This window comes from Corvus brachyrhynchos, unplaced genomic scaffold, assembly GCF_000691975.1.
Source record: "Corvus brachyrhynchos isolate BGI_N302 unplaced genomic scaffold, ASM69197v1 scaffold101, whole genome shotgun sequence".
NCBI lineage: Eukaryota > Metazoa > Chordata > Aves > Passeriformes > Corvidae > Corvus > Corvus brachyrhynchos.
In genome coordinates, this window is record NW_008237239.1 from 9,543,640 (window position 1) to 9,555,052 (window position 11,413).

The following is an 11,413-nucleotide window of genomic DNA, read 5'->3' on the forward strand; positions in this document are numbered from 1 at the left end:
GAGGGGTCCTCCAGCCGCCCCCCTCTGCCAGGAGCTGTGCTCGGGCCCGGGCCCAGCCCCGCCTGCCCTTCCCCTGGGTTCCCACTGTAGCAGGGCATCTGACAGCCCCGGCAAGTTCGTTCCCAAAGTAGGATGAGCTTGGCGCTTCATCCGCAGTTTATTCACGACTTGCAGCCGTGGCTGGTTTTCCTCGGCATCCATCTCTTACACTGTATTTTCTGGTTTCATTCACTCCGTAACCAGTAGTGTGAGGGTTGTATGAGACAGAATTAGCCCCACAACAATGGTGTTTGTGGAAGGCCCATTAAAACCCACGGTCCTGGTCGTGCCTTGCTGTGTGCTGCAAAGGAAAACTGCCCAGGAATGCAGCCCAGCCCAAGCTGCAAGCCCGAGACAACCGCAGCTGAGCGACACTGAGGGGCTTGACAGGCCCAGCCCTTCTGTGGATGTCTCTGTCCAAGCCGTACCCTGTGCTGACCCTCACCAGGTGGCGATGACATCTCGGGCTGCAGAGGGGCGATTTGCCAGGCTCCCTTCAGCCCCAGCAGCACTCTCCTGTCATTTAATTCCTGCTTTCTCCTAGCTGCTGTTCCCACCTCTGCCAGCCATACGTTGATGCTGGGCTGCGGGCACTCGGTGTTTTGCAGGAGGTCTGCGTTAGGAACATACTTGGGGTCTCCAGCTGCGCACAGGGGCTGCTGCAGATGCTGTTGTCCCCTCGGTCCCCTGCCTGCTGTCCCAGGGAGGCCCCTGCACAACCCCTGCACCTTGGGCCCCACCAAACGGGTCACAAGTGCAGACCAAGCCCTGCCTTAGCTGCAGTGTTTGATACCCGCGGGATCTTGGAGCTCCTTAAGGGAGAAAAAAAAGGGCAGGGCAGGGCAGGGCAGGGCAGGGCAGGGCCGCTGCAAGTCCCGGCACGGAATTAGATTTTTGGCTTACTGAGAGAGTATTGAAGGAGAGAGAAAAACAGTTCCTGCATCCCGAGTGAGCTCCAGCTGGGCTCTGTGGGTGAGACAAGGACAGCTGCTGGAATGTGCTGAGAAACTGCAGCCTGGAGGCCCGAGGGACACTTGGCCTTCCCCTCAGCCCGGGCAGCACCGCGGCGAGGCCGGAGGTCAGGGAACAGGAATGCCAGGCAGGAACAGCACTTCAGCCCAAGCACCCTGCTCGGCCTCAGCTGACTTGTAGGACTGGGCTGAGAAAAAGCAAGGGGAAAGACCTGTTCTACGTGATAGAATTTGACACATGCTTATTAGGATAGCTTGGAACAAGAGGGCTCTGTCAGACACTCTGGGAACTGAAGGCATTTAATGGATTGACATTACTTGTTATTGACAATAGTTTGTTTTCAAAAAGTAGTACCCAGACAGTAAGAAGATATTTTATTTTAAGATGCTTTAAAAAACACTTTATTGTTCCCTATGTGCAATATCCTAGTAACCATTGCATATAAAGGAAGCATTCAGAATATTGTAATAAATATATATGAAAAATAAATATTCTACTTGTTACATTTTAAGATTGATGAGAGTTTCTCTTATGTTGCTGATAAATAGATCAGACTTCTGGAAATCAGAATGCCAGTGTGATTGAGGGATTACTATACTGATTCTATCCTAATAAGTAAAAACATATTTTTACGATATTAAGAATCTAAATAGTTTGCATACTATATATTATATTCTGGTACATGAAGGGGGTCAGGTTAATACTGAATACACAAATATCAGTCAGTGTTCATGTTCCTAAGAAAACATCTCTGGAAAAAGCAAACACTAAACAGAATAAAACTACAGTTAGAGGATTTTAATTGCAAGGTTCTGCAAACTGTAACATTCAAGAGATACATATTGAAATTAATATCTCAGCTAAGCTCAAACATCTTGCGTGCTTTTTCATACTTACAGAGCAAAGGCATTTGAATAACAACATACTGTGTCATCAGTAGCTATAAGAAGTAATTCCAATTTGCATTATATAACCTTATACTTATTGTGAAGGTTTTCCCAGGTCAAAGCTCTTCCTGCTTCTCCACCGTAGCAATTTGATGAAGTTGAGACTTGCACTGAAGATTTTGTCATGCTGAAAAACCATTTTGTAGAATATGTCAATGGGTAGATCCCCATTTGGATCTGCATACTTCAGAGTTGTCATTGGAGTATACAAGGTGTTGGTCTGATGGCGAAAAGGTGGGTTTTCTGCAAGAATTATCTTTACTGTATGCTGTAGAAAAGGAGAAATAGAATTTTTAAAGAACTTTTACCAAAATAGTAAAGTAAAAACCCAATTTTCAGTTAAACTGTGGAAAAGTAGAATAAAGTGCTAGAATTACATAAACCCCTGTATACAGTTTTAATAGAACTTCATTAGAAATTCTTCTTAAAATATTTAAAGGCCATAAGAAGTATTTATTATTTATTCTTAGGTCTATTTCTGTTTCTCTATACCATGGTGATAGCATTTGACACCTAAGTATCCTGAGTAGTCTTCCAAATCATTGTGGCTTATATGTCCACAGTAGGTAGATCCTCTCTTCTTCAGTTCACTGGGAAAGGATCAGGACAGTGCATTTTGCAGCAAGATCTGGGAATCTTCAGTTGACACTGAAGTTATTCCTTACCAGCAAATGCCTCGTCCCCTCCCACAGCTTGCCTAAACTTCTCTTCCTGCAGGAAGCCCCAAGCACCAGAAACATCCATGTTGCTTTTATTGTGCCTTGGTGGTCTGAGGTGGCTGAGTGAACTTCCCTTAGTGGAGAGATTATGAGTGAGATGGAGAGGACAGAGCTTTTACCAGTGGTGGGAACCCTCTGTGGGTGTATGGTAACAATGCAGAATATTCAGACTACACCAGAGGATGTAAAGGGGATCTAATATCTCAGTGGTATTTAAATTACAATTCGTAGTTGTATTCAATACTTCAAAATGAACATTCTTTTAATATTTTGTAGGCTTTTGCTTAAAGATTCTCTTGAATTTTTAAAAACACTTTTTAATTTAATTTGTGTTTAGTACATTTAATTAAATCTAATACTTCTACCAGAAAAACCACCAACCAACCACTGCATTCATAAATTACAAAGAAAAAAATTTTAAAAGGAAGAAGAATTTTTTATGAGTTACCTCTGCAACATCTTCAGCACTTTGTCCCAGGCTCTGGAAAATTTGTTTGTAATTTTTAAGGTAAATATTAGTAAACATCTCAGCTGTTTCTTCATCTGCAGCTGAAAGATCCATTTTCATTCCATCTTCAAACACTTTTCTTTCAAACTCTGTAACCACTGGGCCTGGTTCAATCAAACTTAACCTGTTCAGAAAAAAAGGTCTACTGGTTGTTGACTATCCTCCATGGAAAATACACCTAATCCTTCTCCAAATGCAATACTGAAGAGTTGCACTAGCAAACAGTATATAACAGTACCTTCTGTAAAGGTAATCCATTGCCTTTATTGCTCTCCTGCTCCTCCTACCCATCCACATATAGTAGTAGAAATTTGCATAGTTTAATTTTCAGAGAAGTGCTGTAATTTAATTCACAACATGAGTGCAGTTGTTACCTGCTGTCTCGTGGCTCTGGAATCTAAGGGTGATTTATTCACAAGAACTTTCCAGATACTAAGAAAATTAAGTAATGGATGGTAACAAAATTCATTACTTTCTGGACAAAATCCTGCATAGGTTTCTTTGTTCCTCATGATAATACTAGAAGTAGCTGAAAGAGATGGGGGAACTGCCCAAACATGGATTTTCTTTGTCAAGATGTTAGTGTTACATAATTTAAGATCCCACCACTGTATATTAATAAAATACAATATAGAGACTTTTACTGTGGGTGGACAGATTCTGGCTGCTGCCAAATCTGAAAAAATTGATTTTGTTCAGTAGCATATTATAGCACATCACTGAAAGACAGTCAGGTTTTTCCTGGTTCTTTTCTCAGGCAGTAATAATTCCCAGCCACGGTGTTTATCAAAACACTTTTTGGGACTGGGCCTCTTATTAGACTTGAGTTCTTCAAGGAGTGTTCTAAAGGCTCTTCTTTAGAATTAAATCAAGCTATTGATCTTCACAGCAGAATTCCAGTTACTGCTGGAATTAAAGCCTTTTCTCTTGCATCACCCTTCCCATTAGACCTTGAATTTTTCCTATTATGCTTCCTCATTTTAACCTCCTTTTTGCTGTGTCTTATACTCTTGAAATCTCATTATGAATTGTGGTATATCCTGTGTATCATTATATTTATTTTAAATCCCTCCAAACTTTGCAGAGCAATATGCAGAATCACAGTTTTGTCTCTGAAATTCCACAACAGCAGCTGTCCTTTTTTCCACAAGGCCTAAATGCTTAGGCACACAGAGATGCAATGGACATTTACCAGTTGTTGGACGTTGCACAAAGAACAGTAGCAGAATTACATGAGTGTGAACACACATGTGACAAATCAAACCTGAAGTCCCACAGATGATGAACAGGACCAGTCACTTAAGTACTGTCTAAAATGTTAGGAATAGTACACCACACTTCTCACTTTCCTCCCACCTCCCTTCATTCCAGGTATCTCACCTTGTGTAACACTCTGATGGATTTGCACTTGCTCAGTCTCTGTGATGGGCCCTGGAACTTTTTTATCTGTGAATTGCCTAAGAAGACCACTATCCTTTCTAAGGAAAAGATCACAGGTCAATCTTGTAATTTTATTCCTGTGATATTATATGTAAGAATCTGTTTTCAGAAGTGTTACATGAACTGTATTTTATCCAAAGCTAAATAGCCTTTAACTGTTCAAGAGAATGTTTATTTTAACATCTAGATCTTTTTATTTGCTCATATAATGTGAAGAGTGTGAGGATTTCTATGCCTTTTGTGATGTACAGTTTTCAAGGGCTTCTCAGTCTGTTTAGCAGCAAGCTTTAAAAATTTTTTCCTGCCTCTGAATATATTTTAAACTATCTAAAATACAACTGACACCAGTGGATCAATACCATTTGCACCGGTGGATCAATGCCATTTACACCAGTGGATCAATACTTACTGCAGTTTGAACTTGAGTGCTTGTATAGCTAAACTTTCGCAGAATCCTTCCACAGCAAACTTAGATGCAGCATAAACATCATTAAATAAGATGCCTGATGGTACAAATAAAACATCCTGAGAATGTGATTGTATCCAACATATTAATAGTTTAATTTTTAAAACTCATGTGTTTTCCCAAAATTTCTACAGTCTTGCTGGGTAAACATTAGAAAAATCCTTGTGTATACTGAATCCAAAAACTAATTTTTGCCTATGTTCTCAAAACTGCTTAGTCTATAAAAGATGCTTGACTAATGCTTTTCCTCCCCCTAGCTGATGCTGTGGTCTCCTTGGATGATAGTATTTTGTAGTCTAAGATATGAAAGTGTCTGTACATATAATACCATCTGCATTATTTATCAGCAAGACTTTAATTGGCTGTAGATGAACACAAAGGCTGAATATAATGCAGGAGATACAACTGTGCAAGAGATCCAGCTTGCATCTGAGTGATTTATAAAAAGCACTACATCAATCCATTTAGGTGGAGGCTAAGTGTTGTATTAAAATAGCAATTCTTGGAGATTGATGGAGGACCCTTGCTCACCAGAATAATCCAGGTAAGATCAATGTCACAGCTGTAATAATTGAAAAACAATACAGCCAGACAGGATGGGACATGAGAGTAGGAATATCATTATCTGTCACTAAAATTTGACTCTCGAGTGTTATGAGATGAGAAACTTTACAAAAAGGTGGTACAGTTGTCTGGGATTGGATTTTATTCTATTATTATTGTGCAGAGTGTAGTAAGCATGTTTGTCTGTTCCCATAATTTTTTCCAAGAGGAAAGAGAAAAGTAATGCTAAGCCCTGTTTTCCAGATAATAAAAATACAATAATAAATTTTTTTCAAATTATAGAGTTTAAGTTAAAACTCTAAAAAAATGCAGGTTTTGTTGTTAAAATGCTGTGAGAGTAGCTGTATAGTAACAAACTACGTGAATGCATAAAACCCATCAGGTGCTTTTTATAGTTGGAACTTCAGCATTACAAAGCGCAAGAGTCAGATATGCTAGCTCCTACTTTCTTTTTCTTTAATTAAAAGAGGAAAGCTTTACATTTTGAATACTGAACTATTAGTTCAAGCAAACAGAAAAACCAACTTTACCTTGTATTCCCATAACACTGCTTATTATAACTATATGCCCACTCTTTCTCCTCTTCATGTCAGGCAAAATCTCCTTCAGGAGTCGAACCAGGCCGAAGAAGTTGGTATCCATCACAGTTTTCATTTCCTCTATGGTCTGACATTCAATAGGTCCAATGAGCCCCATTCCAGCATTGCTCACTGCACAAAATGGGAGACAACAACAAGCAAAAAACCTACATAAACATAAACTAGTAATCTTTACCGGAAAGCATTTGAAAGTAATGTGAGGACTAAGGGTTAAATGATCCTAAATAATCCTTAAAGAAAGGATTAAAATATGTTAGTCACTAAAGCTTTCCAAATACACTTGACATTTCCATATGTCTTTATTTTAAATTATGCTTTTAATCAAATTATCTAGTACTTTGCATTTTAACTAATTTATTTCTGATTAGACCTTTTTTAAAAAAATATAAAGGGATTACATTAAAATGAGTCAAGAAATACCTGTATTTGTTTATAATTCAGTATTAAGAATTGGAAGATACAGTCAATACCCATAATGAACAGAAATATTCAAAAAGTGATAGAACAAGCCATATTTTGGTCTGGTTTTTGGTTTATTAACATTCATATCTTCAATAGGAAGTAATCCCCCAACAAAATAAACAAACTAAAACACACACTTCCATTGATTTTTATTTGCCTCCTGGATATTTATAAGTGGGGAATGATGATAGGACTGGCATTCTTCTCTAGAAGTAATAGGTCAAACTAGAGTATAATAAATTTTGTAGAAACAGTTGTTAAGCACTGCTTTAATAATTAATCAGAAAAAAGGCAGGTCCATAATTTTCTATTTGGTAAGATTTAATAGCTGATGGTGTAAGCATTTCTATCTTACTAAGATACTAACATTTATTTTTAGCAAAACAGTATGAAAACACTTTTTGCTGAATAATTTGTAAAGTACAATTTCAATTCTCAATACAAAATGGAAATATCCTTATTTTCTTTGCATTTATTCTTTTACTTGCTAATTCCCAAATGCTGTTGCTTTCTTAGTGCAGACAGCTGTTACCTTCATTGTAAAAAGGGCTATGCTCCATCAATAGAAAGTCTTGCTCATGAAGGTGCCAGTTTAGGCAAAATTTCTCACATTTACTAAAAAAATATATCATTTTATCCAAGACACCTACCTGTGATCAAGTTTCTCCTTTGTAAACAGGGAAAACAAGCTTCCCTACTTCATAGAAGCAGGGTGAGATTTAATCCACTCATGTCTGCATGAAGTCTTAAGAACCTTGAACCGAATAGACTATGTAATTATTGTTACTTTGATAGTTTAAAAAATACACGAATGAAACTTCTCCAGGGTATTTGAGATGGTTTATAGAAATCTGGTATCTGTTCATAGCACACACATCCTGTACTTGCCTAGGACATCAATCCTTCTGTCAGGGATACTATTCACACAAGTTCTAATAGACTGTTCATCACAGACATCCAGTTGTTTAATTTCGAGGGTTTTGCCCAGCCTGTGGCCTGCAGCTTCCTCCAGTGGCTCTTTCTTGGCCAGATTCCGCATTGTGGCGTACACTGCAACACACCAGAAGCAACACTTACCAGAAATAAAAATCTTTACTGTGGCAGTCTTACTAAGAAGTATTAAAGAACAATGGTTTCACAACCAGGTCTTAAATATCAGTGATAGAAACCAGACAAAAACTGAAAGTTAAAAAATTCTATTTTCAACATATATTGTCACTGATTTCCCAGTCTGGTTCTGAAAACTTCAAGAAATTCAAAAGAAGAATTAAACAGCCATGCATAATGAAGAACATGCAGTGTAAAAAGAGAATACTATCACCAATATATTTTAAAACAGATATCAAATTATGCCAGTAAATTGTTTTTAAGTACCCAAAACCTAATTTTGGATTCCAGATATCCCTTTTTTTTTTTTTTTAAATCACCATCAACAAATTTAGCAGAACAACCATAATTTTATTTAAAAATGGAAGACATACTTCCTGAGGTTGAAAGACTGTCTATTTTTGTAAGCTACTTCTCAAAACAGAAATTAGTTTTCTTAGTTATTATTGTAGCCTAATTACTCACAAAGTCACCTCTAGATCTGCATCCAGTCAGTTAGCAGTAAAATACTTTAAGTATGAGAGACTGAATTGCCACAGATTGCTGCCTTCACCTTGCATTCTCAATTACAGCAAATATCATGCTTTGCAGCAATAAGACAAATCCCAGCCCCTTCATTCACCCTCTTATGCCTACACAGGCTTGCAATAATGAAGTGTGCTTTAAGGAAAAAAATTGGAAATTTAGAAACTGTTTACTTAAACTCATTGTTTTGGTCATCAAATGGGCATGGGCGTGTATATGTGCAGATTTTAGCAGCCAGAAACAAAGCTAACCACAGCTGTGAATGTATACCCAAAGCAGCATAATCCTGCAGATATTTTCAGCTATTCATTTTATACTACTGTCTTTTTTCGTTGTGTCTGTGTGTAAACTATTCAGTTCCAGTAGTTGTTCCATTTCAATACAGGTAGAGAAATATCAACTGCTTACAGAAAACAGTATATTTTCACTGTATTCTCTTGACAGTCAAAGAGGAAAATGAACCAGAAACAAGTCACCAAACTGAATACAACCACCTATTAAATCACAGAGAAAACACCAGCACCATCTTGAATAGTACGTTTTGATAAAGATAAATAACAGATAGATTGTTACCTTTAAATCTTTTCTGTTCATCTTTTGCCATTTTTACTGCTAATGCCAGTCCAATTCCTGAGGAGCAACCTGTAATGAGGACATTTCTTCTTGCCATTCTTTTCACTGAGGGGTTCAATTCTTCAGAGGAGCAACAACGTAAATGTAACTACAGCATAATGTGACTGGCCTTTAATGCTATCTCCAGCTTCCCTGAGTCAACAAATCTGAAAATGCACACCTGGACCTTACATGATTAAGGGATAATCTCCAACTAAACAAAATCGAAGCAGATGCTCCTACATGTGCTTATAATCTGCATTATCAAAACTGACTATATTTAATACAAAATCTGATTAAACTATAAATTGAGGCATTTGTAAACTACATGGATTTTTTTAATAGAAAAACCAGCTTGCACAGTACTGGCAGGAAAAGTCTTGCCACAATTACAATTTGTCTGTAGTGCTAAGCCTTCCACTCACATCTGTGGAAAGTAACCTGCACCCAGAGTGGGATTCCTCTGCTAAAGCTGTTCAGAATTCCTACACCTACAGCACCCTCCTGGTTTGCAACAGATTGAGGAATGGATTTCTTCCCTGATGCCTTACTATTGTAAGAGTCCTAACAGGCATTACAGAAAAAAAAAAACCAAATTGAAAAATGGGATGTGGATTCTGAAAGAGACAAGTTGTTGGACAGATTCCTCACATTTCCTTTTGGCAGTGTTCCCAACCAAGAACAGAGAAAGTGAGCAAGCATGCTGCACCAAAGAACTGACAGGAAATGTTGAACAGATCAGCTTCACTACATTCTTGCTAAGACTGAAATATCTTTCAACACTTTGGTTCTGCAATTGACAAGTCAGAAATTTAAAAAAATAAGAACTAGACTGATGTCTAAGTTTTGGAAAAAATATTTTGCATATAAACTGTGGATTAAACAGAGGGGCATTTGGGCTGGCACTTAAGTGCAATTCGTGTTTAACATACAGTTACTAGGTAAGCATATGACATTCAGGAAGAAAATCAGTCCTTTGTTTCTGTCCTGAGTGACAGGAAAAAAAAAGACCTTAATAAGCAATTAGCCTTATGAATGGCATTCAGCTAACTGCAATGCCATTATACACAGTAGAATGTTTTCCAAGACTCAACAACCCCATGTTAATGCAACGCACTTCAGAAGAATGAACATAGTGTTCCAGGATTTGCATACATGTAAATTGGTTAGTAACTCAAGAAAAGTAGGACAATACAGAAATATTTAACTGAAATTATGTTCTAAAAAAAGTCCATCCTTTCCAAAAGAAATAAATTGGCTTCAACAGTATAAGTGGAATCATTAACTTCTCAGGCAAGCAACAAAACAGCAAAACATCTAAAGATTATATATAATTATGATTCTACTTATATATCAGGTTTGACCCACAGTTTAACCACATAAGTTAGTATACAGACAAAATTTTAGTGCAAATGCTATTTAGCTGATTCAGAGATTAGGCAAATTGCTTTTGCTGCTCATGCACATTTATATTTAGTGCATGTAGGAGGAGCAAATGAGGATTTATACAGTGCTAGTTAGTGGAATTCCACTAGTGTTGTGATGCAGCTGTAATTACAGATCAGTTATATTTTCCACTTGAAATCCTGGTTTGAAGGGCTTATATATTCCACTGCTTTAAAAAAATCTGTCTGAAATTTGATGCATACACTTCTAGGCTGAAGGCAAAGTGATGTGCATAAAGAGAGGTAAAAAATAAAAGCAGTTTAATTTGCAATTATTGCACCGGTCAACCTAATTCTGAGGTTTTTCCTTTACAGTTATGTACAGAAAGAAATAGCTTGATTTAAAACACACAATATATTGATTTCTGTAAGTAAGAGTGGTTTTTGTCACATCATAATTTTCATAATAGCAGAATAAATAATCTGAAACTGCAGAAATATTTCAGATGAGTGTATCCTGACCTTGTCAATGGTAGCAGAATGTGTGGCTGGTTTTGTAGAACCACTTAATGTAGAACATGTGGCATTTGTGGAATGTGTTTACATAAAGTGAAAGAGCCAGTACTGCCCAAGGAGTTTAGCACACTGCCACTTGCAGAGTTTCTGAAATAGCTCAGATAGGTTTGTTGGCTAAGGTACACTTTCAATATGCAAAACACTTAACTGAGGCCTGGTATTTAAACTGAAATACATTCAATTCTGTTCTTCTTCTTTACATCAAATAGCTTGGTAACTTGATTTTCTGAAGTATGAATCACATGTCTTAATGCACATAAATCATGTGTGCATTAATCAGACAGACTGAGGTCTCAAAATCATATTTGCAGTTTCTGATGCTTATGTAAATATAAAAGTGGGGCCACTAGCCATTCATACCAGCTAAATTGTGTAGTACTTTTGGAAACCTGGAAATAAATATGTTTTAGAACATGTAGTTATGATGAGAATTTAATCAATGGGAACTTTTGTATGGATTTTCGTTTGATTAAAAATAATGAAAGAAACAGG

At 37.4% G+C, this 11,413-nt stretch overlaps 1 protein-coding gene across 2 annotated transcripts; it reads right to left on the reverse strand.

Annotated features, from left to right (window-relative positions):
* Positions 1-1,362: 1,362 nt before the first annotated feature.
* Positions 1,363-9,116, reverse strand: LOC103612779 (retinol dehydrogenase 8). Of its 2 annotated transcripts, none has more exons than XM_017729901.1 (6): positions 8,922-9,116; positions 7,605-7,766; positions 6,186-6,365; positions 5,035-5,128; positions 3,126-3,327; positions 1,363-2,226 (listed from the first exon to the last, which is right to left on the reverse strand). In XM_017729901.1, the coding sequence occupies exons 1-6, from the start codon at positions 9,016-9,018 to the stop codon at positions 1,993-1,995; spliced, it is 969 nt and encodes a 322-aa protein (XP_017585390.1). In that variant the 5' UTR covers positions 9,019-9,116; the 3' UTR covers positions 1,363-1,992. The 2 variants fall into 2 exon arrangements, with proteins under 2 accessions (XP_017585390.1, XP_008628713.1); XM_008630491.2 differs by having other exon boundaries at positions 3,126-3,309; positions 8,922-9,105.
* Between the last annotated feature and the right edge of the window lie 2,297 nt (positions 9,117-11,413).